Source organism: Strix uralensis, chromosome 5 (genome assembly GCF_047716275.1).
Source record: "Strix uralensis isolate ZFMK-TIS-50842 chromosome 5, bStrUra1, whole genome shotgun sequence".
NCBI classification, from domain to species: Eukaryota; Metazoa; Chordata; class Aves; order Strigiformes; family Strigidae; genus Strix; species Strix uralensis.
The window spans coordinates 13,437,682-13,465,449 of record NC_133976.1 but is presented as its reverse complement, the minus strand read 5'-3'; the positions used below and the strand labels follow the sequence as shown (position 1 = coordinate 13,465,449).

Genomic DNA, 27,768 nt, shown 5'->3' with positions numbered 1-27,768 from the left:
TGGCTTTACTGCTAATGGAAGACAGAGGTCTGCCTATCTTACTATCTGAGCTTTGCCTAGGTACTAAGTCAGAGGAAAGAGGTCAGCCTACTGATAAGTTTGTGTAGTTTCCTGCAATACTTATGTTTTCTTTACAGGTTGTCCTTCTAAGATTCTGTCATGTCTAGTCTTGCTGTGCTTAATTATCTGCTCTGCCAAGATGTCAGGTGAAGAGTGGTTAGACCTCAGACTTATGACTAGGTTCTCCTTTTGCATCAAAATATTTTAAATAACTGCTTGATAGTTTATCAGGAATATGGGATTTTTCATCAGATAAAATTAACCATAAAGTACTAATATTAATTTAATATTTAATAGTAATGTTAAGTAAAAATGACATCACATTTTATTAAGTAAAATAAAATCTCAACACCTTTTTAGTCTCCAAATTATGTGAATAATGAACAACATATTAAAGCGTTCAATGCTTTCAGTAGTCTGAATGAAACATTTCCTGAAATGTCTAAGCAGCTGTTTTTGTATCTTCCCAGAATTATTTTCCTAGGGAATCAAAGATGTTTTGATTAAATAAAAAATATGGTGCTTTATTTTTCTTTCCAACTTTTTGTCTGAAATTATGTATTGCCAGAAGGTGGCAAACGGTTCTTACAGATGCTGCTAATAACGAAAATGGGACAAATTGTCCCCTGGTGAGTATCCACTAATGTTGGCAGTGTTACACCAGGAATGCATTTGGCTCTTTCTCATTATAGCTTGACATGTCTGTGATGTTCCTGATTGCATTGGTCTCCTGCAGCTTGTCTTTAACGCTCTCTAAGGAGGGATATTTCAGAATATTTAAAGATTTTTTAATCTTTCATCCTGGAGGTTCCGCAACCCAGACATACAGCACTCTTTGTCTCCTGAAATAAATGATTCTCTGAGGTTTGGAAGGTTAGAAAAGCTCTTGGTACCTTCTGTCCAGCTGTCAGCCTCATGCAAACATGACACAATACGCTACCCTTTCTCCCAGCCTCACCTGGAAAGTGAGTGGCAATGAGCTCTTCCCCCAATTTACAGGCTCCCTATACTTCTGGCTATAAACTTACACTTCTTGTTAATTATTCAATAGTGTTATGCAAATGTTTTCTCACAAATTACACTTTGCTTGGCTCCCCTTCCACCGTACTTATCCACGTTCAGATCCCTCAATGTCAATATATCTGGAAACAAACTTCATTGAATTTAGGCACCTTCTGCTGTGATACGGTCCTTTGTTTGGTCCTTTGTTTGGTCAGTCACCATGGGCACATCCAGGATAGCCTTCTCACCATTAGCACTGCCCTTATGCTTTTTTTTTTTTCCTTAAGCTATGACAGCAGTGTGCTATGGGTGCAAAATGTTTCTTCTATGTACAGAAATGACATACATGCCATATATATTTATAAGAATAAATACAGGTTATACTCAGTTATTTTGGTATATGAACTACTTTTCCTACACATGCATTTAAGTGATCTGTTTGGTATTGTGAAGTCTTGTTTCTGATGCAATGAAAACCTAATCCAATTTCTTGCTATCTTAATGTAACCACATTTATTATACTGGTTGCCTGTTTGTACTCAGTAATGTCACGGTGACTGAGTGTTTATAGTAGCTTGTAAATGTAACTTTGCTTAAGAGTGGAATTTTTCTGCTTTCTAGTAATTTGGTTTTTTGGCTTTGCACATTTGTTTTTTGCAAAGGTTGAGGATGGTTGGTCAGTGTAAACAGAGTGCTAACAAAGTCATGAAAGATTACAGGAGAACAAGCATACATCTGAGTCCCTGCATCTTTTACTTCTGACTTCTGTGCTCAGCATTTTCAGAAAAGTAGGACTATTCATTAAGAAAGACCAATGTTTGGAGTATGAAACAATGCCAGGCCTAGTCTCTCTGTCACAAAAGTCATTGTGCATTTTTATTTTTGTCACTGGTCTGATCTTGGAAGAAGGGGGCACTACTACTACTGGGAGCTATTGGTGGCATGGCTTCTGCAGATGTCCACAAGAACTGAAGAGATGTGACTGTAAATGTAGGGTAAGTGAGGAATACTTTTATCTCTGTAAACTTCAAATGTTTAATTTTGCATCCAGAAAATTCAGTCATTGACCTATTCCAACACTGGGAAGCACAGCTTTACTTCTTGCTTTATTCAGTTCCCAGTGACATTGATACTTTGATGTCCTACTTCTTTTCATGTTACTAATTATTACTGATGAGCAAAAATTCAGTTCCTTTGGGTTCATTATAGTCATCTTCCATTGTATACTTTACCTAGATATTAAATGGAAGATGTCCCAAATATTTTTACAGCAGAGATGGTGTTCATAGAGCTCTTGCAAGGGCCATCTGATGAGACTTTGAATGATCTCATCTCAGGTAAAATTCACTTTCATCATCATTTCTGTACTTTGCATGGAGGTTTGTTAGAAAAAGTGCTTTCATGTTCAGAGATCTAATTTGAGTATTATTGAAACACACTTCAGAAAGACCAGATTGTTAGTTATGCTTGGAATACCAAATATGCAGAAGCTCAGGAGATGATATTGCTCGTTTTTGGGCTAAGTGAACAGAGAGAAAGGGAAAATTTAAACTTGGGGCAGAGAGGGCAAAACTGCATATTGCAAGGAAAAAATTTTAAAAAACCTTTAGAAAAATGTTGAATGTTTTCTTGAAACAAGAAAGTCACACACATTGATTTGTGTTGGCTTTAATCTGTAGAAAGCACTGTGGATGAAAGCACTTTTCAATTTTTTATGTAATGTATTCTTCAAAGATGGTTAACAAAGAAACATGCGAAGTGATTGATCTGACTTGGAGAGTTCCTATTCTTATTCTGTGCTGTTTCTGATCCTACACTATACCCAGTGCATCCTCCATAAATCCCTTTCCCTGAGTTAGTTTTTTAATTATGACACTGCTTCACCAGTATTTTACTCTCCTAATCACTTGAGATAATAATTTAATTGCCTTACAGAGTCAGAGAGAGAGGTGTCTCAGAAGGCCTGTGGAAATAGATGTCTGCTCTTCTGTTGAATGTGTACACAACCAGCGTTGGGGAGCTCCTTCTGGGAAGCCCTTTTGGAGGCTGTGGATCAAAGCTGAGTGAATGGACACAGTGATCTACACCCATCATCTCCCATCAGGCGCTTTATAGCAAGCACAGGTCACTGCAAGTAAGTGGCCTGAGACCTTTCAGGCTAATACAGGAGATAACTAATGATTTCAGAAGCACTCAGAGTTTCTGCCCTGGAGAGCAGGTGGACTGGATTGCCTCCAGGACTTGGATGACCCTGCGGTGCTGCTTTAGCCCTCTCCTGGTTACCCTGTCGTTCTTCATCCCTTAAATATAAATCACATCCATAGGGAATTCACTGTGATTTTTTAATAATACCTAAGCTCTGCATCATTTGGCTCTCTCCAACAACATCAGTCACATCTTACAATACGACCGAGATAAGTTTAACACTGCCCTTACAATAGCAAGAACAAAAAAGGGCAATTTTTCAATGCAGAAAAAAACAACCTAAAGTGCAGAATGGGAGAGGGAAAAAATAACCAAGCACCACACTTACAAACAGGGTATATTTCAGACTTGAAACAGGTATATTAATTCAGTAAATCAGTTTACTAACTTACTGTAAGTCTTCTGGCTGTGAATCTTAAGGCCAGATTATTATGATTACACAGTTTAACACTCATTCCAAGACTCATTTTGGCTTGTTCAATAGATATAGGTCTACTAAACGGTCCTATCCATTAAATATGTAAACTAATGATCATGATCACTAATCTGAGTGAACTTGGTAAATTTGATTTTTCCTTGAATCAAGTTAATGTATCTGCATAAATGTTATAGGATTACTCACTCATACTGTGAACAGCTGAAATGAAAAGTTGCAGCCTGTATAGTGCTTTTATCCTCCACAGCAAGCTCCTCACTGCTGTATCAGTGTTAAGTCTACGGACAGCCTAAGTGCTAGTCTTGAGTGATGTTGCTCTAACCACACATCATCATTCACTAGGTCCTTCAGGCGGTTTGGTACCCTTTTTGAAGTGCTGAGCATCTCACGTATCTATCAGATCAGAGCTACCCAGGCAAAAGAACCTCATCCCTTCAGTAAAGAAGGTTTTATTTTTTCTGTGTGATCAGGCAGTAGAGTAGAAGCTGCAGAAACATCAGCAGTTCTCTTCCAGAGCCATGCTGGAGCTCGAAAATCTATATTGCAAGTTACTGTATAATTAAAAAAGATAATGACTTTAAAATTAGTTTTTATTAATAGAATTAAGCCACATTAAGTCATAAAAGGTGTTCATAAATATGTTAATAGAATGTGTGGTATTAATGAAAAACATTGTGCAGAGACTGAATAATTTAAGAGCTGGATATTACACACTTAATTAAACTTAAATATTAAAATTATTAATTATCACAGCTAAAATGGGTGTTAACAGTAGGCATCACATCCTATCTGGTCGATAAATAGCTGTCAGTATTAAAGGCAGGTAGATAATATATAAAATGTATTTAATAAGTGAGGAATTCAGAGTGTTTTGATTGAATATGAAATGCCTCTAGAAAGTTGTTTCTGGCAGGTGCTGAGTGTTTGTGTTTTCACTTAAGATCTCATCAGGATCTTAAGCAAAACACATAACTTGGTTTGAAGGCATTCTTATTTACAAAGCTCATGAATACGTATTCCTGTCCTGCTTAGGGTGTAAGCTGCAGAAATAGTTTAGTCTCTCTTTAGCAAACTCTTTTCAGACTGGAGGCCACTGGGCACTGAAGGTGCAGAACTGACCCTGGGACCACGTTTGCTGTGGGGCTGTTGTGGTATCTGATATCTTTTGGATGCTGAGACAATCTTCTCTGAAAACTGTATAATGAGATGGAAGTGCACGAACAAATGAATGTCACATTGTAATATTCATCTGCTAATGAGTAAACATAAACTACGTGTTGTTAGAAAATCCAGATGTTTAAAATTCTGGGTTGCACATGTGTTGCTGTAGCTCTGCAAAATATAATGTGCTCTATGGTTCAGTGTCAGCTGGAGAGTGACAGTTACCTCGTTTTGTCAAAGTAAAAAAAATGCATTTCATTTTCTGACGTTTCTTTCCTAAGGTAGGAGTAACAAGCTATAAGAAATCTGACAGAGGCCACGAACTCTGCTAACCTCTCCCTGTGGTCAGGCCACAAAGCATCAGCCGGGAACTGCACCATGGGATGGTGAAGTGAGAAGGGCAGCGGCAGGGCCAACTACAAGTCCCTCTATGGACAAAGCTTGCCTTCTCCTCTCTAATGGCTGGAATAACAGTTTTTTATGTCACTCTCTATTTGACCATTTAGAGTCATCAAATTTCTGATGAGAATCATAAGAGGCCTTGTTAGTTTAATTTAGTCTTGGGTATCATAGCATCAGGCTGCTGGCAAGGATTTTCTGATACAGCTTGATTGCCTCTTGTACTTTTGTAATCGCTTTTTGTACTTTCATGGCTGTGCTTTTGTACCTAAAGGACCTGATAGCTGTTTATGGATTCTTTTGAGCAAGCTAAAATGACAGACTTCTTGTACCTGGATAACCACAGATCAATTAAAAGATCACATAAATAAGTTCAAAACCATTGTATCCCAAGTTCAGCTGATATTCTTGAAGATGGAGTCTTTGATGGGAGGTACGAAGATAAAATGTTCTTGTTCATGTCAAGCCAGAGGACGACACACAATAGTTTCCGGGTCTCTCTAAAGAGTATGAAGCTTTACCTCCCCAAATCACTATTTACTTAAAAGTGTAGATGACTGGCTCTGCTCTACTATGGGGAAATGCATGCCATTGCAGAAAACTGGCTATGCTGAAGAGATTGGAACAGGCTGCCCAGGGAAGTGGTTGAGTCACCATCCCTGGAGGTATTTAAAAGATGTGTAGACTTGGCGTTTAGGGACATGGTTTATTGGTGGACTTGGCAGTGTTAGGTTAATGGTGGGACTTGATGATCTTAAGGGTCTTTGCCAACCTAAATAATTCTGTGTTTCTATGTGGAACCGGGTTTAGCTCCCTTGGAATCTAGCCACTGAAGCAGTTACTGCACAGCCCTCATGATGAGAATTACTGGGCCAGGCCACAGGAATAATGGATTGTGCCTTCATACTGTTCCCTTCGGTACATAGCTCTATATTGCAAGGATACCATCACAGACGTGTAGGGAAGCTAACTCTGATTAAGGACAACTTAGAGTGATGCTGTCTTGTTATTAATTGGGCCCCACTGCAAATCTGCAAATGAGAGAGACTGCAAAATGAGCAGCAGGAGAGGGATTTTATGGGACGTTATGCTGCAACAGCAGAAGATTGGACTTAATCCTATGGCAAACTGTAAAGACACAGTAAGTATTACTGAATTCTTGTTTTTTCTATTTTTCTGGTTTACATGAAGAAAGGAAAAGCTGATGTTATGGATACAGAGGGATGGCTGCGTTCTTCCAGGCCCTGTATTTTGGGTGCTTATCTTCTAATATTGTCAACTGGATGAAAACACAGGAAGCCACAAAAAAAAGTTAGAAAAAGATTTGTGGGTGGGACTTTTCCCTTCTTTGGCTGGTAAGTCTGCTTTCCAGTTTATGTGAACAAAGAGAGGGATAATGTTTGTTCAACTGTTTTATTCACTGTAGTTTAGCTGTAATTATCTACACTTTACACGATATTAGTAAATCTACTCCAGAATATTATATTATAATAATTAAACCTTAGTAATAAGAGAACTTGCTCAACAGCCTTATTATTGAATCTTTGCTCAGATGTGGGGGGCCACTGCCAATTTTGGTGTGCATTATAACGCATGTGGATTAGTGAGGTTCTGCTTTAATAATAATACTGAGAAGTCAACTAGGAATTTTAAAGTGTTTTTCAAGCATTAAATAATTAATCCCTGTAACACTCCCATGAGATAGGTAAGTAAATATTACCATCTCCATTATACAGATGGGGGAATCATGGGTTAGAGAATTCAGCTGGACTGGCCAAAGCCACTGGGAGTGTAATTGCCAAAACAATGTTTAGGACTACGGAAAAGACTCAGTATTTTTGCATTTAGAAAGTAAGGAAAAGGTAGTGCTTCCCTGGAAGCTCAAAAACATTGCCACAAGACTGAAAATGTCATCCCATGTGTCCCTATTCCTTTCAAAATAGTGTTTTCTATATCAAGGGATACCTATGTAAAAGGTCTACATGTCTTATAAAATAGAAATTTGCTGTAAGACAGAAATAACTATACACACCCACATATACATACACATATACTGTTATTTAACAGAAGGATGTTCTACTTTCCTGCCAGCTGCTCATATTTATTAAATACTAAAGACATGTTTGTAGAGCAAATTTTAATATTCAATTTTGTCCTTGAATAGTTTTTACCCATAGCAATAAAACAGCTACGACCTTTGGGAGCCCATATTCAAATTGCCTGATGGTTTAGACCAATTTTATTAACCAGTATTTAGTTAGTCCTTTTTTAATTTTTTTACACACCACAGGCTCCTGAAATTAAGTTGGTATTGCTAGAAATAAGAAGGTGGTATTGGAAATGCAGCGGGAATATGAATGACTGTTTGCAGTTCTACCAAGGTAGTCACAGAGGAAAGGGCACTTTTCCAAAATGACTATTGATTTTTGCACTCACATCAGATGAATGATATATGGGGTACTTCAAGTTTCAAATAACATCCAACCTCAGCTCTAGAGATTTATAAAATGAGCATTAAAAATAGGATGAATAGGATTGTCTGATCAGTACTCTGAACAGGTAGGAGTAGCTGGCTTAAATGTATAGGCCAAGATGCTTTAGCCATTTATTAGAGAAACATAAAAGCTTCAGATATACTAACAGAGTTAAAGAACTAGAAAAATACATTTTGCAGCTGACTGGAGATTTTGGAAGGATTTAACTGTATTCAGTCAATAAAAACACAGTATAAGCTCCCATTTTTTCATCTATTTTTGCAAATACAAATGCAGTGTTCACTAGTAAGAGCTACTAAGCCCATGGTGTTAGGAAGCACAGGCACATACCACTTGATCTGGGTGTACTTTCTAAACTACCTTCTAGCACCTGCATCTCTCCTGTGCTATATCTAACTTCAAGTAAGCCTGCTGATCATCTTCTATAAGTGATTATTTATACAAAATGGAACAATTCCTGAGGGAGAAATGTAGAGGCATAGCAGACTGCACTATGATGTTATGGTAGGGGCCTCTCCTAAGGCATGCTAGAATGGTCAATATATCTGTTCTACATCAGGAAATTTGACTTACATCCCTGATCAGTGTTCTAATGAATGGTAGCACAACTACAGTTTTGGTTGGGAAAAGGCCCATTGCAAAACTGTCCTTTTAGGAAAATCCTTCCCCTCAAAACTTTTTCATTAAAAACACCTGAAATGGAAACATTTTATAACAGACATATTTTCATTTGACCCGATATTACTTTTTTATCAGTCAAATATTTTGGTTTTGGTGTGGACCCAAACTAAATTGCTTTTGATATTCTGGATATATTTTACTGGGAAAAATATTCTGTCCTAACACTTCCTGCCAAATAATCAGAACCATTCACAGCTGAGTGACTGGGCGAAACTAACTTTAGCTGTATTCATAGAGGATTTATGTTTCTACTTATTTCAGGAAAAAAAGACTTATTTCCTGTGTCCATTATGCTATAGGAGGAAAAATAAAGATAATGAATAGAAAGTTGTGGTTATAAATATATAACACTTGTGGTGGAACTGGAGTTCACTGAACTTGCTATGCTTGACAACTGAGACTTGCAAAATGGCCCTAATGTCAGCCTGGATTTTTAACCTCATAATCTCTCTGAACTACTTTTAGTGAAGAACAAAGCAGAAACAAGGTGAGAATGACTTCAAGGAATGGTGCAATTCAGATTTCTACACTATACAGGAACTTTTTTGTTCCTAGGAGGTCTCCAATGGTGACATACACACTTGAACCACATGGGTACAATTTTCAGATGGCCTCTAGATGTGTCCAGCTCAACACTAGCAAAGTATGTGTTAAAAAAATTCTTATTTATAGATACAAATTGGAAAGAAGATGTAACTGGAAACACATGCAAGCCATCAGTTAGATTACCTGGATTTGCATGCACAAGACTGATAACTTAAGCACAGCTTAGTGCCTGAGTGCTGGGGACATGAATTCTGTGGGTGTCACACTGGAGGACCTGCTTGAAGCTCAAAGGCTAGGAGTACACATTTGGGTATAACTCCTTTTCTATTTCCATTCTGTCTACTTCAATAGTGTGAGACTGGCCTTATAATTTTAGCAAATATACTACATTGTACAAAGTCAACAGCAGACACACTGAATGCATCTGAACACTTCTGCGTTTTCTGTGATGACAGCAGGCAATACAAAAAATAGGAAAAATAAGTTTTTGTTTTCCTTTGCTTTCCAGGTATCATTTCTGGGCCATGACTCTGTATTACAAATTTTATGTATCTGAACAATCTGTGCAGTTGGATCTGATTTATGAAGAAAATAGCTTGAAATCAAGTGGAAAAGTGCTATGTGTAAATTCAGCATAGCCACCGGGTTTAAAAAATGAGTATTGCCTTACAGCATGTTCCAAAAAGTCTTCAATTTTACATTAGTTATTTCTTCAAGAGGCTGCATATAAATATTGTTTGAGATCAGCATCTAACTTCCACCTTCACATTACTAATATTCTTGCAAGCCAAGTACCATAAGGAAGGGGAAAATTACAGCCTTAGTTCTCAAAAATTTAAGATTTTCTATCTGAAAAGTCATATTCAAAGGATAAATTTTTGTCATGAGAAGAAGTGTATATATAACAGACCTATGGCTGTGTTTCTTGCACTAGCAGCAGTGTAACATGAAAAACCAGTTACCTAGGATATTTGTTATCTAGGATTATTTGTAAAATGCGTAACTGCTTTGATATCTAAGATAATTAGTTATGAAAGAGAAGTCAAACACTGTAGAAGCTATTAAGTGAGCTAGAGTGTAAGAAAACGTTGGAAAAGATTCTATTAACAGTTGTGAGAAACAGAAGTGTATTAGAGAAAGATAATATACATGCAGAGTTTACAAACCGTGTCTTTAGGGTGGCCCAATAAGTAGAAATATGGGGACCCATGCTTGTCACTTTTCATGCACATGGAGAGACTGGAAGGTACCATTCCTAAAGGAAGGGGAGGAACAGCCTAGGACCAATCATTAGAATTAACAGAACCAGTGACATACAGATATTTTATTATTGTTAGAGCAGAGAATTCTTAGTAAGTTTAGAAGAACTGACTAAAAAGCTTATACGTAACAGGAAAGAAGTATTTCTGTAAAGCTAAGACAAATAAGCATGCTGTAAGTCTAAATATTAGTGGATGACTGAAACTACTGTGCATATATATTCAGGACGTAGATTCACCTGGACTATGGATGTGGAGTACATCTTGAGGTGCTTTCTGAAGGAGTCATAACAAATCAAAAGCAAAGGGTTTAATGCGTTTCAGAACTGTGCCAATTTATTGGTGTGAAAAGTCCTTGTATTGGTATCAACTCTGACATTTTTTGATTTTGTTGGTGGGATAGTGCTGAAAAATGAACTGAGAGTTTCTTCAAGGCTCTTCAAAAATTACTGCTAAATAACTTGTAGCTTTTATCTGTTAACCAGTCATGATTTTGTGTATACTGAGACTTTACTTTTTGCATACAGAACTCTTCCTCCCTTAAATAGCCAAAACCAAATCTAAACTCTAGTTCTGTAAAATCACCTGAATGTCATGAACGCATAGGGTGAGTTTTGTACATAATTTAGCATTATGTGAAGCAACAGAGATTCCAAAAATGCACAGTGCAACCCCAGGACATGTCTTTTAATGAAGTCAAACAAGGTGGGGGGAGAGAAGGAAAGAACCACCATTGTGTAAATCCACAAAGCACCAACCAGCCCCCTGACACAGATTCCTTGTTCACCAAATCTCAGTGACTCTGGTTCTCGTGGTTCTGTGTGTGTTAGCATCACACAGTGACCTAGCATGCTCAGGGCCAGATCCAGATTTCCAAGACAGAGCAATGGAAAAGTTTTCCAAAATCTCAGTGTGAAGGGGATGGAGTCTCTAAAACTTACAACTTTCTTTAGGAGCTCATAAGCAACTTATAACTAAGTGAAAAACTACCAAACTTGATAGAAAGTATGATTTTGAAGTCCTGCTGTGAAAGCAGGAAGGGAAATGAATTAGCTTTCTTCTAGATGTTCTTCACAGGTGAAATTCAGTGTTTCTGCTCCCTCTGCAGTGCCAGACTGAAAGCATCTGGGGCAGGAGGTTGTGCCTTGCTGGAGGGATGGAGTCCACCTACGAGTGTTAACCGTGCCTCAGCCTCCTCCACCTTTATGCCCTGTTTGCAATTATTTGGTTATAAGATTCATTGCTTTCAGATACTTCTAGGAACTTATATATTTTAATGTAGCTTTGAGTAATGAAAGCTCCAGCTGGGAAAGGCTAGGAGCTGTAAGGCAGATGAAGCAAGCTGCCAGGACTGCTGGGATTGAGAATGAAACATCCCTGGCTTTCCTAGGGACCTTCTTCCATAGATATTTAGAGAAAACTGGTTTTTCTCAGAGAAAACTGTAGCTTCCTGGGGCTGATCCATCATTAGAATTAACTTGCCTCCTGCAGAACTCATTTCTGGATGGAGAGGCTGTGATTTGTTAGTTTTACTTATCTTTAATGTTACTATTTTTGGATTTTGTGAACAGTTTTCCCATGTTTTGCCTTTAGGGATGCCGCTGTTTGGCTGCTCAATGTACGTGTCCTTCTTTCTTATGGTGTTTATATGGCTATGGCTAAGGCCTGAAATATATGATCACCTGTAATTAGGCTCCTGCAGTGTGAGCAGACAGATTTTTAGAAGTGCTGCACAGCCAGTAGCTCATACTGAAGTCCATAACCTCTTAGGTAGATTCATACACAGGAAATTAGGCAGCCATTCCACAAAAAATCTTGGTCTATCATTTTATTCAAGTTGTATTTAATGCCATTCTGAGAAGTGCTCAGTGCTACAATGATGACTGAGTTTTGTGTCCTGTGACATATATGAAACCTTACACTCCCTCCAGTCAGACTCCCCAGGCAATAAGTACATTTTGGGATGACGATTCCCAGCAGTATTTCTAGTCTTTCTTGGACAGTAATATGATTTCTTACTATGACTTGGTTTTTTGGAGAACATGGCTGGCAGACTATTTCTTATGAAAGATGATGCTGATGTTCTTTAGGTTTGGATGAGCTGTGATAATTCACCTTCAGTGGAAGCACAGTTCCTCTGGCTATCCTTATCCTCAGCAAACATGTTCTCAGATGCCGGGTGATAAAACATCTGTTTTCTAAGCTTCTTTTGTTGCACCCTGCTGTGAAATCAACTATTGTTTTGGGGCATTAATCATATCCATGCTCCTTCCCATATATTTGGATGCTACTGTGCACTCTACAAGGGGATTTCTCCCTCTGAAGTGTTCTGGGATCTTTGGAATTTGTCTTCAAGCAATATCAACAGCTGGAGTTGAGGTAAATGATGCATTTGCAGCACACTTTGTTTCTTCCCCTAGGTTTGAATAGTGCTTCAGCTCAGCCAGAATTTTCTGAGATGTACTTGTAGGGACATATTTCCAGGCAGCATAAACTGACATAACTCATTCAGGAGATTTACATCCTCCCAGGAGCTTGTTCTTTGTTTCTTCACTGACTGCTTTCTTCTTTTCAATGCACATTCTTTTCTTTCACAAATCACTTTCTTACCATTGATGATTTTTCCTAACACTACTTTTACTGATGTCAATCACATCATCATTCAAACACTGATTTTTCTTGCACTTAAATATATACCGACATATTTTGTACTAACAGAAACACGGCTCTGGAATTTAAAAAGCATTGATTATATTGCATAAGGAAAATCAAAAAGTTGAAGGCTAAGAGACGATAATGTGATTGGTTTTGGCTGGTTGGTTGAGGTTGCTCTAGGTAAACTTCCTTCTTTTTAATGCTGTGAGGCTGAATGCCACTGCTGTTGGAAAGGTCTTTAAACACAGCATTAGTACAAGTGACTTGAGAGGTCCCTGTCCATTTCACTTGTCAGAGACTGAGTGAGAATATCCAGGAGAGGACCCTAGTACACTTGTTCTGCTTTTATATTTCTCCCTAATCTTCTGCTGCACACCACCGTTGCAATCCAGCTATCAGCTCAGTCCTCCAGCCTTGCATTTTTATACTTAACTAAGTCTTATTCCCACTGATGGTCTCTATAGCAGGACTCTAATGCAAATAGGAAATATTTCTGACATGTATGCGCTTAAAAAAAAAAAAAAAAGGCTGATTATTTCAGTAAAAAATTCTCCCAATTAGTCTTGTTACATCTCAGCCATGCAATTCTGGTGGGAAGAAGAGGGAACTACTAAATATTGACTAGTTTATCTGCTGTCCTCAGGACCACTTTGTCCTCGAGCTTAATGTCACAATCTTCTCTGCATTAAATTTTCCATTATTTGGAAAGGACATCCTTTCTGGGGATCTCAGTCATTAATACTCTGACAGACATTCTTTGCAGCACGATGACTTACCCTTGAGATCCGGACTTCTCAAGACATGACCTCCAGTTTCAGTAGTTTCTGTTTGTTAATTTCTGTTTTTAACTTCCTAAGCAGGTTGCTGTTGGTTTTTATGTGTACTTTCTGTTTGTTCTTAGAGTATTTCTTATTGCTTTGGGAAATGACCTAGGGAAGACTTTAATATCTCAGTTAATTTCAACAGGCATCCTCTCAATTTGCTTCCATTCTGCCTGCAGACTGGATACAGCATTAACATTTCTCTGTCCACGTAATGCACATATTAAGAACTGCTGACATGTGGACTTTGTCCTTTGCTGTGATGCTTTCTATAGGTTGTGTGTACATTACAAAGTAACTCCTGAACACTTTTACTGCTTTTTCAGTGCAGTAGGCCAACACGGCTTTCAAGCACAGCTACTTAGTTCTCCCATACGGAGCTGTAAGCTGGGGATGCAGCTAGGAAAATGATCTGATTAAACAGCACTTCTTTGTAGCAACTTTTATTTTGAAGTAATCTGCATTTTTACACAACTACTGCTAAGCATTCCAAATGCCTTCCTGAATGGGAAGCATGGCTTTAAACAGTCCTGTGAAATTGTCTTGCTTTTTTCTGTTAGCACTATAAATGGTGCCTGTAGTGGTTTATCTGTATTTTCTACTCATGTTCTTCTGGGGAAGGGAAGGCTCATGCACATTTACACCTGTCAGGAGATTTGTTTTCCCAAAACCATGCTATTTACACTGAACCTTTTTTCCAACTATTTACATTTTCTTATGATTCTGGAATAAGGTAAAGATTTATAAGATTATAAAAATAATGACATTTATTTTGGATCTCCTATAAACCTTGGTTTAAGTGCCATCCAGAACTGGGATCTTAAGAAAGTCACATTTGGAATGGGTCTGAACTGCAATCGATTCTTTGCTCATGGCACCCTTCTGTGACTCCCCTTAGATTAAATTGTTTTCTGAGGAACTAGAGAACTGCTGGTATATGGTTCTGCTATTTGAGAAGGATTTCTACCACTATATCAGTCCTGGACATTTGTTTGTTCTTGCATTAAAATTGATGCACCACTCCCTACAAAACAGATTTGGAGGTGATCTGAATCTCTGTTGAAGGTCTCTCTGGAAGGATTATATACTGGTTAAAAATTATATTAAATGTCTTAGTACTGATTTGTTATAATCCCTGAAAGCCAGTCTGAATTTGTTCCTACTCACCAAAAGTATAACTCACTAACTTTATCACCAGATGAGTGGGCTATGGCCTGTCCTCGCTGCCCTTATTCAGAAGCTCTTCAAAGCTGGAAAAAATGCCATATACACTATCCCAAGTATTGCCTCAGCCACAGAATTAGCTCTAGTTTAGAGAAGAAAATGGTGAAATTACCATGTATACTGACAGCCAGGAGAGTGCTGACTTTCAATGGAGCTGACTTTAATGTCTCCAATAGAGGTAATGAATTTATGTTGGTAACAAAGACTGACCTACAGTTAAGCTTCAGTATTACTTTGAATTTTCATATGCTACTGCAGTTTCTGATTCTAATCAGAAATGATGCTGGAACTTCAGAAGTAACATTAGAAAAGTTTAACAGAGTTCTGGACCTCCTAGCATAAAGAAGTCAAGGAATTTTCATCAAAAAAACCCCTTTTCCTGTGAGATTTCAGGCCCAGCTGTGCATATCATAGAACTTATGTAAATATAGGACATTGTCACACCATACTTTAGAGTAAGCCATGATTTCAATTTTAAAAAAGAGCTTTTTGTCTTTGAAATTACCTTTGGATAATTTATTTTTACTTCTTGTCATTTCAGTAGTGAAATAAGTTTTCTATATTGTTTAAATGACTCACACTTTTTGAAATACTGAAAAAAGTCCCAGAAGTCCCTCTGAAACAAAACATGAGAAGAATGGATCCTGCTTTCTCACCACAATGAGCAAAGTCTTCTTTTTCATTCAGAGTTGGCTTCTACTTGATCATCCGTGTCTATTGTCAGAGGTAATATAATGGGTGAGGTTGTCAAAGAAAGAAATACATTCTTGTTAATGCTCTGAGTTTAAGCCTGAGCCACTCAACTGCATGGCAACAAGATCATCTGCTGTGATTCAAAATGTGCAGAGAAGTACCAATAGAGGAAGAAAAGGACAGTTTATTGACAAATCAGCAACTCCCAGCACACTCAGAGATGTCCCCTAACAGGTTCAAGGTGCTTCCTCCAATGCAGATCTTATAAGCCATTGCCTGTGTCGGGAGGGCAGCAGACGACAGTGATGTACACACATATATGGTCTTGAGACAGGGAAATACTTAAACGTGTGAATAACTCCACTTCTACTCAGGTAAGCACTTAAGTCTATACTTAATGTGCCTCAGGATATTATTATATATAAATATCTGAAATTGCTACTAACTCAAAAGCAATATAATTAATTTATATAGGTTCATGCACACAGAAAAATGAAAAGATGAAAACCCACCATATTCTGGGACCTGGCCTGTTCCACGTTTCAACAACAGTCGCACTCTCCTGCCACCAGACTTGATTAGCTCTATTGCTCTGGCATGTGTCATGTCCCTTGTGCTTTCTCCATTTATTTCAATTATTTGATCTCCTACCTGTCAGGCAAGAAGAATATTGAGTCAGACAGAACTGCAGTAAAATGAGCGTTTCAGAAAGAGACATATTCAATGGATCACAGGTTACCTGAATGACAGACAGACACATCAAGGTAAATTTGTTCCTGTCTGTCTGAGGGATATTACTGGCAGATTAAACAATCTCCAAAGTGGATTCTGAATGTGGTATATCAAATGCTGCTCGTCTTCTGCCAAAATCAGTGTAATGCATTTGTAACTTGCCTCACGTCTTCTACACGTAAGAGGTTTTTTTTGAATTGCTTGATATATTGGAATCACTGGAAACGTTATCTGTGCTACACCTTAACTTGCAGTGTTGTGTGGGCCCAAGAAGACCTTTGCTGCATTTAGCTTGCTGTTTTGATAGAGAAAAGAGAGGTTCAAAGCACAAATACAAAGATCCATCATTTGAATATCCAAATCTTGGTAGTAAAATTTCACACCAAATAAAGAGTTGTTATGAAGCAAGCTATTAAACAAAGAAAGGTTAGCACTATGGCACAGGACACGCAGATTTGCTGGAGTTCTTACAAGAGCATGCTTTGAACTATTTATCCACAGAAGGATTTGCTCAGAGTAAGCACAGCCCCTGGCTGAGCTGTCTACTTACAGCAGCTGACTCCAAAGTTCTGATTACAGACTTCTGCCACTCATCTCCTGGCTGGATTTCTAGTCAGAGTTAGCTTCATTATTAGTTTTCTGCCTCTATTTCTAGAGGTGTAAAATGGGGCACTGATGTCTGTGTCTTGTATCCACCCCAATCTCTCTCCCGGCTTTGCCTCCCACTGGGATGTTTTTGTTTTTGCTCTTCTCTCCATGAGAAGAGCTGCCTTTCAATGCTGGAAACCTTCTCCATGAATAGCGGAGCGGTTGCTTTCTGCTGTGCCTGGTCAGAACAGCAGACAGCACGTGTAGGAAGCAACAGCTCTACAGCTTGTTTGGTGCTGCAATACCACAGCGGCTCACTTATTTTGTGAGAGAGTTAAATGGGCAACATGGTGAGGCAAAGCGTGAACCTCATATTAGCAGCACCACAGCCTTTGGAGTTCGTGTTTTGCAGCTGTGTTGCAGAAGCCTCCCAGCCCCATCGGAGGGGTGACCCAGACAAAGTCCACAAGGAGGGCTGATCTCCTGGCACTGGTAGAGGTGTGGGTCCAGGTGATGGGCAGCCAAGAGGGGTGCATGAGGGTCTCATTTGAGTGGGTTCAGCAAATTCGTTTATCAGTGCTAGGGGAGCACATCTGCTCGGCAAGATCACACCTGCCTTGGTCTGCATCTACAGCTTCCTCACCCTGCATATCCACTGCACTAAAACAGAAATGCTGCATGCATCCTAGAGAGGGTTTTAAGGAGAATATACAGATTTCAAGATGACGAGCACTTCATTTTCCTCTTACAAGCCTGTCCTTGCTGGCCTTGGTTTTCTGTTGTGTATGTTTTCTTCGTTACTATTGTATTTCTGTCAACTAAAAGTGTAATCCTTCAGAGGCTTTCCTTCCTTCCTGAGTTTGAAATATAGTATTTACCAAATAAATGTGCATAATATTAAATGTCAACAAAACACTTAGCATCAGGGAAAACTGAAAGGGATGTCAAGAAGTTATCTAGTCCCTACTTTTGTTCAGAGACAGAAAGAATGCTACTAAAAGTGTTTTTCAATAGGAATTCATACTTTGTCACTAGGAGTTGCAATCTATTTTAAGAACTCTTCCAGGATCCTGTACGCAATCTATGCCAGTACTTTACTTAACTAAAAAGCCATTGATCTGAGTAAAACCTCTCAGCCTTGCTATCACACTTTGTAAATGCTGCAGACTGAGCAGTGGGGAAAAAAGTCAGGATTATTTTGTGCAAAAAGGCCTTATTTTTGCAGTGCAAATTTCTTCCTTGGTGGATTTTCTCTGTTAGGAAGAATGCATTTGGTTGCACCACGCAGTACACTTTTTTGGACATTTCTGATGACCTCCAGGCCACAGTGACGCACAGCGCAAGTGCTCTCTGGATTGTGGAGAGTTGTCCCCCAGGCTTGGCCATGCAAGGCTGTTTGTATCACCCTGACTTTTGGAGCCATTGGTAGGATGTGGTTGCTGCAAACACTCAGAGTGCAGCCACTCATTGTTTTCCACGCAACAGAAAAATATGTCTTACCACTTCTGTAATACAGACAAAAGATGGATTTGTAGCACCACCACTCCACACCCCACCCCCACCCCCCCACTCCCAATAGGACATCAGCCAGGCCAAATACAGACAAAATTCAACCAGTTTGGGAAAAACTGTTTCTAAATGTCATGAGACAATTAAACCCTGGTAGAAATCCTATAAAAGTAAACTCAGATTTTTTCAAAGACTTAAAGACAGCTTTTCTTTGGTCATGTTGCCTGGATAGACCACATTTTGCAGAAGGTATTTAAAATGATCTTGTTAGCATGTTTTGAGAGAAGAAGTGCCAGATGAGATCAAATGAAGGAGGTGTTTTTAACACTCCTTGATAAATAGCCTTTAAAAGGAGTACTGATGAAAGCTGTGCAGAGCACGTACAGTCTTTCAAATGAAATCCTCTGCACTCTGGAGCAGAAAGACAGAAAGAGATTTTAATACAGTTTAATATGTAAAAAGGTTAAGTTAATGTCACATTTTTCCCTTGCTGTTTGTCTTTCTTCTGTTCTCATTGGTCAATATGCAGGAACTATCTTGTATTAATGTAACCTTTTCTGTATTTCAGTGGATTAAAATATTTTTCTCTCTGTAGGCAGCATGTAGCTGATTTGATAGTTCCCTTTATTATAAAATCTTATGTGCAAATAACCTGAGAAAGCTTAAAAAAGATCAGCATCTTGGTTGTGTGACTGAAGGAGGGGAGAGAAACAAGTCTGCAAAAATTAGGTACTCTGAAATTTACATCAGAAATTGTGAGATCAGAGGTAAAACGAACAGTTGCAGAGGCAGTGGGTTGTGTTCCATGCATTTGTGTCTTGTGGCTGACTGATGTAGAACTGAATTATACTGCCTTTGCAGCACAAGCCCAGCTCTGATTAGATAAGAAAAACAACAAGAAAAAGAAATGTTGCCAACACTCTTACCCTGAGAAAAGCTTCAATTAGACTTTACACTCACACCTGGGGAATTCATACAGAAGAGAAAATCTTGACTGAGGAGTGGTTCCCCATGTGTCTAATAAGGTACAAATTCCTACCCTTATTTTTTCTGCAGTTAAAAATACATAACCTCCCCTCCTCATCGATGTAGATTCTCTTATGTCTGATATGGGAGGAAACCTTTCTCTCTGTCCAGGCATTCAGATGTGTTTGCTCTCTCATCTTTTCTATTATGGAATAGCTTTTTGTGAGGCTAGTTCTGTCTTTTTTAAATCCAGTGATTGTTTAAGAGGACCTTAGATATACCCACATATTGAAGATGCACCAAGGTGAGGCCAGAGGTAAAGGTAAGTATAGAAACAGGTCCAAAAAGGATCCAGTGCCTGTTATATGGGATCCTCATTGCTCTCTTTTCAGGATCAAAAGATGATTCCTGCAGTTTTATACCACACAGAACATTTCTCTATACTTCTCTTCTGGATCCTTCCAAGTCTGTCCATATTCTCCAAGCTGCAGATATTACTAAGGTGGGGGGTAGGCAGAACAGATCAAAATGATAACATTCTTCCCATGAGGGAGAAACACTTATTAATAATGTGCCCAGAATGAGACCTTTGCCTTTTTGTAACACATCGTATTTGTGACTCATGGTTAGCTTGGATTCTGAGATTATCCCCAGCAGTATTGTCTAGGCAGTTATCCATTTTACACTGTACATCTGATTTCTCTGCCCTAAACCGAGCACAGTGCACCTCAGTGAATTTTATCAGCTTGACTGCTTTAGTATGAAATTTTCATTTTGAAATCTAAGTCTGTTCCTCAAAGTCCTTTTAAACCCTCTATGAATAGTGACATCTTGGCATCTATAAATTTTATTTTATTATTTATCAATAGGTCTCCAGTTATTAATGCAATTATTGAATCAAGATTGTTTCATTCTAGACCCCTCAGAACCACACTTGTAATTTCACACTTGTAATAGCTATTCAGGAGCAAACCATTCAGAGCAGCTTTTGGGAGGGATTATTTTCAGTAACCACATTACAGTGATTCCACCTAGACTTCATTTCACCATCCTTTTTCTACGAATTTCATACAAGGTGTTGTGGAAAGGTGAAAATAAGATGACTCATACATTCTCCTTCCCCATTTTTCACAAATAAAAATGAAAATCAGAAATAAGAAATGAAAATTAGACTGGTATGACAAGATTTGCTTTCCACAATTTACATGTTGGCGGATTTTCTCAACTTTTTGGTAATTTGTCACAGATTATTTCTGAGAATGAAAGTTAAAGGAACTTTTCTCTATTATTTGACTTTAAAAATAGGGAATATGTTTTCCTTTCTCTAGTCTGCTACTAACTTTCTTGTCCTCCATGAATTCTTGGACTTAACTGCTAATAGTCTAGAAATTACTTTCTCTTAGTCATTGAGCATACATGAACATCAGCATGTTCAGCTGACTTGAATCTAAGTATGCTTTACGCAGTTTTCTCCTTATTCTGATTTATACTAATTTGTCTTTGTTGAAGTTGATGTAAGTTTATGATCCTTCTGAACATCTCAATGAAGACTGATAAAAGAAGGCACTTAATATTTCAGCCTTCTCCACATTCTCAGCAAGAAATGGACCTTTTTTCCCCCATTCTTCATATTTCTCTTAATATATTTATGTTAGCTTTTCTTGTTCTTTTTTACACTTTATCCAAGCAGACTGCTTGGATATCATTCTGACACATTTAATCTTCTCTCTGCATCTAGCGGGACACCAGCCACAGGTGTCGCAGCATCAAGCTTTGAGTGTCTAAAATTTTTATTGGGTGTGACCCTGTGGCATTAGCTCCTTTCATGGAGAGTTATGCAATTGAATATCCGACCATTATTTTAAAGAGCCATTTCAGCAAGCTGCCTTCTGTGGAGATATAAAGCTTTTCAGATGAAACTCCAGAATATTTTAAGAGATAAACTTCAATGTAGCGACATTATTGTTTTGCATGGCATTTAGGTCCTCTGTCATTTTACACTTTAAGGATTTCATTTTAGTCAAGAAATTAACAGAAAAAACAATTCCCTGGATCTGGAAAGTTAGACATCCATAAAATAATACCTCCAGCTCCCATGCCATTCAGGTACAGTTTTTTGCATGACAGCCTGAGAGGACACATGCATCCTAATCACCAAGTTTTAAACCCACAAATAGCAGGGAAAACGTTTGACAGCACAGCCCTTGAAATCTCACAAAGCCACAGACTGCCTTCAGCACTTTGGAATAAACTTTAATTTGAAGGTGCTGTTTCACAGGATCCGTGCGTGGAGCTGCAGTGTATGCATCCCTTTGCAGGGCTGGCAGCTGTTTGGTGGCCAGTCATGCAAAACGGACGGATGGGCCCCTTCCCGCTCCCAACAGGCAGGCCCTGCATTGCAGGACACTGCCTGAACTGGCATCAGTTATGATTTGTAACCTTTCTGGCAGTCTTCAGCAAAGACTACAAAGCCGGAGTGATCAACCTCTGCACCCTTCAGACATTCCCACCAGCTTAAGGTTGAAACGCATTGGCAAACCAGTCTGGGAAGCTTGCACGGCTGCTGCCTGAGCTGTATTTATTCTGGAGGAATGAGCTCTTTGCAGCTATGAATCGGGCAATATTACACACATTGATTTCTCATTGTGTTTCTTTCTTCCTACAGAATGTGGCCCTGGCTGAATTTCTATGCTGTTTGGAATAAATGTCTACCCAAACCCACTGGTTCTCCTCCTGACCTGATGGCATTTGATAAAGGGAATGCTCCTCTGTTATATTCTTACAATGTGCAAGCACAAAGTAAACACTGAATGCTTCCCCCCTTGATGTTTTTAAATTTGAATATTAATGATTTAAATGTAATTATGGAAGTAGTTTGTGTGTATGGGAAATGTCTCTTAAAAAAATCTGTTTCAATTCAAGTTAATTCAGATGCTCCATCCATGCGTAAGAACAACTGAGCTATAAAATTGGGCAGCATGTTTTCTGGCAATAATGAGAAGATAATATTCCTAAGGAATGTTTAAGTGACATCACTATTGATAGGTTAATTAGAAAGAAAATTGTAAAGCTTCTCTGAATCATTAGAATAAAGTGCCTCTAGTACATGTGAGTTTATCTGTGAAGTCTTTGTTCTGGCCATAATTTATAGTAATTATTACCTGTCTTGTTAAAAAAAGCCAACCATATATACAAACAGAATTTCAGAAGCAGGTTAAATCAGAAGGAAATACATACAGCTTTAATTCAGTAATGAGGTTTTTCCTTGCTCAAATGTACTTTTAAACTACTGACGATAGCCTTGTGCGTGTTTGCCTCTGTCATTGTGTAAGGAACAGTCTCTAAGCAGCTGTATAGTTCCTGGTTGCACAAAATGAAATGAATTGTGTATGCACATTTTCATTCTATGTTAAATGAGGAAATCTAATGATAAAAGCAGCCTCAAATGATTTGTGCAGAGGGCATTGCTATCTGTCATTTTATTAATGCATTTTATAATTAAACCTCAGGAAAGAGACTAATTACACTTAATTCCTTTTATACAGGCATTCTGTTTTTATAACTGAAACATTTTTTGCATGTTATTTGTTGCTGTTGTTATTGTTAATGAGTCCAAAAGGCTGAGATTGTCTGTACTTGGAGACCAAATAGCAACTTCAGAATATCTATTTTGGTGAATCTGTACTGCCTGGAAATCCCAGGTGTAATGTGTAGCCTGAGCAAAGGAATGGGGGATTCTAGTCTTGGACTCCCTCCATTGCATTTTAGGTACGTGAGCTTGGGTGTCCCAGTAGAACAGACATAGCATTTCTCTTTGGAGGAATTACACTAATATGTCCCATGTCACTTTTGAAGCAACCACCCATGGAGGTTTAGAGTTACAAACTCTTTTTTTCTGTGGCCAACCAGCTGTTTAAGCAGCTGTGGCTTCTTACCCCTGGAAATGCCAGGCCCTTTGTTCCCAAAGAGAGCTGCTCTTGTGGGGAGGGCATGTTGCGGGGAAGAGAGGGTCCATAGGACATGGATTGAGCTGGTGCAGAGCAAGAAATGGCTTTCACACCACTCCTCAGCAGGTGCTCCAGCTTTTTTTTCTTTTAACTTTTTCACCTTTTCCTGAGAGAGGGAGAAACATTAGAAGTGCTATTACAGAAAGAGAGCTTGGAAAGTGGAAAATGTGCATGACCTAGTGTCTGCAGAGAATGCAAGTGCAGGAGAGAGAAATGGAGTTTGCAGTGGTGAGTAGCTAACAAGACAGCAAAGTGGAGTTCTGGTACTACAGTAGACTTGATGCCTTCTGCAGCATTGTTGCAAAATAATCCATGTATATGTGAATTAAATGTGTCAAAGATAAAAGGAAAATTCATTATCCTACTGGAATTAATTGATATACCATTACTTTTTAAAAATAGAGCTAGGATGACTCAGTGTAGCATTATGTAATATTAATAGCATGTACTTCACCACTACAGTAATGGATGGGAACCAGTAGATACTGTTAAAAAGGAAGAAGAATTTTTTCTGGTATATTCTTGATGGTCTCATGCAGTTCCCATTAGGCAAAAGTTAAAGCAAATTCAAGATCTGACAAGCTGATTTTATAGATCCTACATAGAAGCCTGGGCACAGAGACTGCTTCATCCAAAATTGCATCCAAGCAGCAAAACAGAAAAGAATAAAAACTGTGACAAGATAAACATAAAACCAGAAAAAGATTTTAAGGAGGAAAAATGCTAAAATGTAAGAGCTAAGAATATACTTTCAAACATACCAGAGGTGCAGAGCCTGTCAGAAAACCAAGATCTCAAAAGACAGTTTGGGTGCAAGATAGAAAAGACCACAGAAAGTAGTTAGATAAATTATTTGCATCATTGTTTGGTAAAGAGGAGGGCAGCAAAACTCCTGCAGAAGGTCCTCCCCACAGGGAGTAAGTCTGAGCAACTGACTCCAACAGCAGGGTAAGTGGCAAAGATTTTATAATAAACTGATGAAATGGACACTAAGAAACCACCAGAAGTAGATGGCTTTCATCCTCAACTCTAAAGGAACTTGGATATGAAGCTGCTGAACCAGTAGCTACAGGATGTAATCTAGTGCCTAAATCAGTAAATTGCTGAATAGCTGAGGAATGGGAAGTGGCAAGTGTGACACCACTCTTTAAGGTCTTGGAAAGTAACCAAGTGAGTCTCATGTTCAATTGAGCAGATGGAAGGAAGCAATAAGGATGGTGAGGGTTAGTTGGCACATGGATAATGATGATATAGTGGGGAAGGGTCAGTGTGGCTATTGTAGAGGGAAGCCATTTCTCAAAAATCTATTGCAGGTCACTGGAGCTCTCAATGACTATATAGATAAATGTGATCTGGTTAGTATACTGACATTTTCAGAAAGCTTTTAACAGTAAAACCTTCAGTAAACGCTCTGCTGTGGTATAAGAAAGAACAGGGTCTTCTAGGTAAGAGAATAAATTCTAGGAAAAAAATGCTTTAAATAAGTGGTCACGTTTTCACAATCAAAAGACCTTACCATAGTGATTATTCTGTTCAGCATATTTGTAAATGGCATGGTGAAGAGGTTGAAGACTGAGATGATAAGATTTGCAGGCAACACAATACCATGCAGGATTGACAAATTTAAACTTAAAGTTAAAAGCTGTAAAAAAATAGCACAATGCTGTGTGTTAAAGCAGCAGGTGAAATTCAGTGTTGCTAAGTGCTATGCGCCAAGTAAAGTACATGTGGAAAATTACATACACAATCACTTTAAATTAACCATTACCCCTGAAGAGACAGATCTCATAGTCCTTGCAGTTAGGTCACTGAAAATGTCAGCTCAGTCAAAAAGCAAACAGAATATTAACCATTAGGGAAAGAGTAGAGAATAAAGGAGAAGCCATCATTATGTCATTTAGGAGCACCAATGTCTTGAAAAATGGAGAGTGTTTTGGTGCTTCCACCTCCAAATGAATGTGATAGATTGAGAAATGGTTTGGAAGAGGCCAGTGAGGCTGATCAGGGGTAAAGAACAGCTCTCTTATGAGGCAAGATGAACTAGACTGGTAAAGTTCAGTGGGAAAAAGGTGGATATGATATAAATCAATAGAATAAGGAACGACACAGAAAAAGAAGAAGCAATCATAAGATTATTATGTTGTAGCTACAAACAAAACAAGGAGCTTTTTTCAAACAATGCAAGCATTTATCTTTGGAATCCATTGACACAGTATATCAGGAATGTCAGAAGCATGAACAAATTCAAATAAATGGTTAAAAAATAATCCTAGATACTAAATATGAAAATTCTAGCATAAAAGAATCTGTAAACTGCTGATTGCCAGGGGCCTGGTTGTTTTTATACCCAGTGAAGAACCACTTCATACTTGTCCTATATTCCTTTCCTAAGCATCCTCTACTTGTTGGAGTGAGGATACTGGGCTGGGTGGGCCATAGGAATGGGTCTAGTATTTTTATCCTTTCACCTTCATAGGTGGTCTCTCCCAGTTTCTAGTTGTCATGATGTGGGAAAACACAGAAGAGAGGCGGCCTCTGTCATTTCTGTTGCCGGACAAAGTGTTTAATTTATCAGAGCAGTGTGTTAATTTTTTTCTAACATTCTTGATTCTTATTTTTTTTAAGTTAGGGCTAATTAACTTTTTAGACCTGAAAACCTTTATAAATCTTCCATAAAATACAGATTTAAATACAGTGCCTGCCTGCCAACTAAGTATTTTAGTCTTAAAATATCATACTAAACCATTTTTAGCAAGATTATTAACTCATTCTTTTTCACATCTGGATTGAAGGATTTTGCTGTTAGGCACAGAGTTACAAGGATGCTTTGAATGTGTCAGACTGAGTACATTTTTGCAAGAATGATGTTAATTACATGTGTGAGAGGAATATTCTTTCTTCTTACCTTTCTGCAAACATCCTAGAAAACACATACAGCTCTTTTGAGAAATGCTGAATAATAGTTCACCTACAGTTAATTCACTCTTGATTTATTAAGTTTTTATACTTTCAAAATATATTCAGGATGCCTGAGGACCTCAGTTTGCATTTCTTTATTGTGCAGACACAAGAACGTTGATCAGCTTTATGTCTGCATGTCAACATATTCTTCCTTGAGTTTTGGCAATTACATTAACCCGGCATTGAGCTCCTCTTGCCACAGGCTGGCATACAGCTCATATGCTCAAGTATCCCAGTTGAATTCAAGGAGTTCAGATCAATCACACCTAGTCTCACTACAAGTGAGGTTGGACAGTGATGTATATAGTAGGGAATTGGTGTGTGAATGAGATTACCCCAAAGGGACATGTAATTCGGTGGGAAAGCATAGCTAACATCTTCCCATACTGTTCAGATGGATCACAAATCACAGAATAAATGGATGGGACTAAGAATATCTTTGTCTTTGTGCTCCATTGTAATGACAATGTTGACATTCACTGAATGCTTACTATGAAGGTAAGATTTATATTACTGCATAAAGCAAGCCAGGTATGCCGCAGGTTTTAAGAGTAAGTGCTACTTATGTAGAAAAGATTGGCTACTTAGCTGCCATGAATCACTCTATAGGCATTTGTCTTTCAGATGTGTGCACAAGACTTTAGTCAAACAGAGGCTGGTGGAGCTCTTTATGTTCCTGGAGTATACTTCTGTCCCTTATGTGTGGACATAGCATCAATATTTTGATACTACTATCTAAATATTAGCAACCTTTCAGCGGGGTTTCCAACAGCCTTCTCAAGCCGTCACTCGTGTCAAGAGCTCAGCAGCTGACTCCTTACTGCTCCCAGCACACCACCTGGAGAAGACTTTTTTGGCTCTTAGGACCTACCACTGCTCCTTCCACCTTTATGTTTGTGTGACTAAAGTAAACTTGCAAGAGGCTTTCCAAAAGCAATATCAACTTTTCTCCAATATTCTGAACATAGGACTTCACTGCCTTTTAAGACCCAGAGATTCGCATGAGTCACTCAGCAGTATATCTCAGCTGAAAGTTTTCATCTTTCTTTCTGATCCAAAATAGGATCCAAAGTTTGCTATGGCAAAAATTATGGATTACACTGGTCAATCCTTGGTTTAATTTTGGATACAGAGATTGCCCTAAATGTTTGGAAGAAGGTCATGACTGATCAAGCCATTCTTGCCTCTTCCCATCTCCTTGTTGCAGCTTTCTTGATTGGATAAAGAAATGTCTGTATCTATCATCTACTATCTCTACTGTGTGACAGCTGCTTGCCTCCTATTTTTAATACTTTTTGCTCTAATCACTGTCAAGCTGAGCTGAGCTACTTCTTGCTTTACTGTACTTACTGACTGCAACCTCAGGTG

General features: G+C 38.5%; 1 protein-coding gene across 10 annotated transcripts in view; it reads right to left on the bottom strand.

The window, feature by feature from the left end:
• MAGI2 (membrane associated guanylate kinase, WW and PDZ domain containing 2) overlaps positions 1–27,768 on the bottom strand; it is a 763,738-nt gene that overhangs the window by 7,455 nt on the left and 728,515 nt on the right. For 7 of the 10 annotated variants that reach the window (XM_074869887.1, XM_074869888.1, XM_074869878.1 and 4 more), the window contains one exon: positions 16,150–16,288. In XM_074869887.1, coding sequence (XP_074725988.1) covers positions 16,150–16,288 — 139 coding nt within the window. Of the gene's footprint in view, positions 1–10,151; positions 10,263–16,149; positions 16,289–27,768 lie in introns of all 10 variants that reach the window. The other 3 variants (XM_074869884.1, XM_074869886.1, XM_074869885.1) reach the window with 2 other exon arrangements.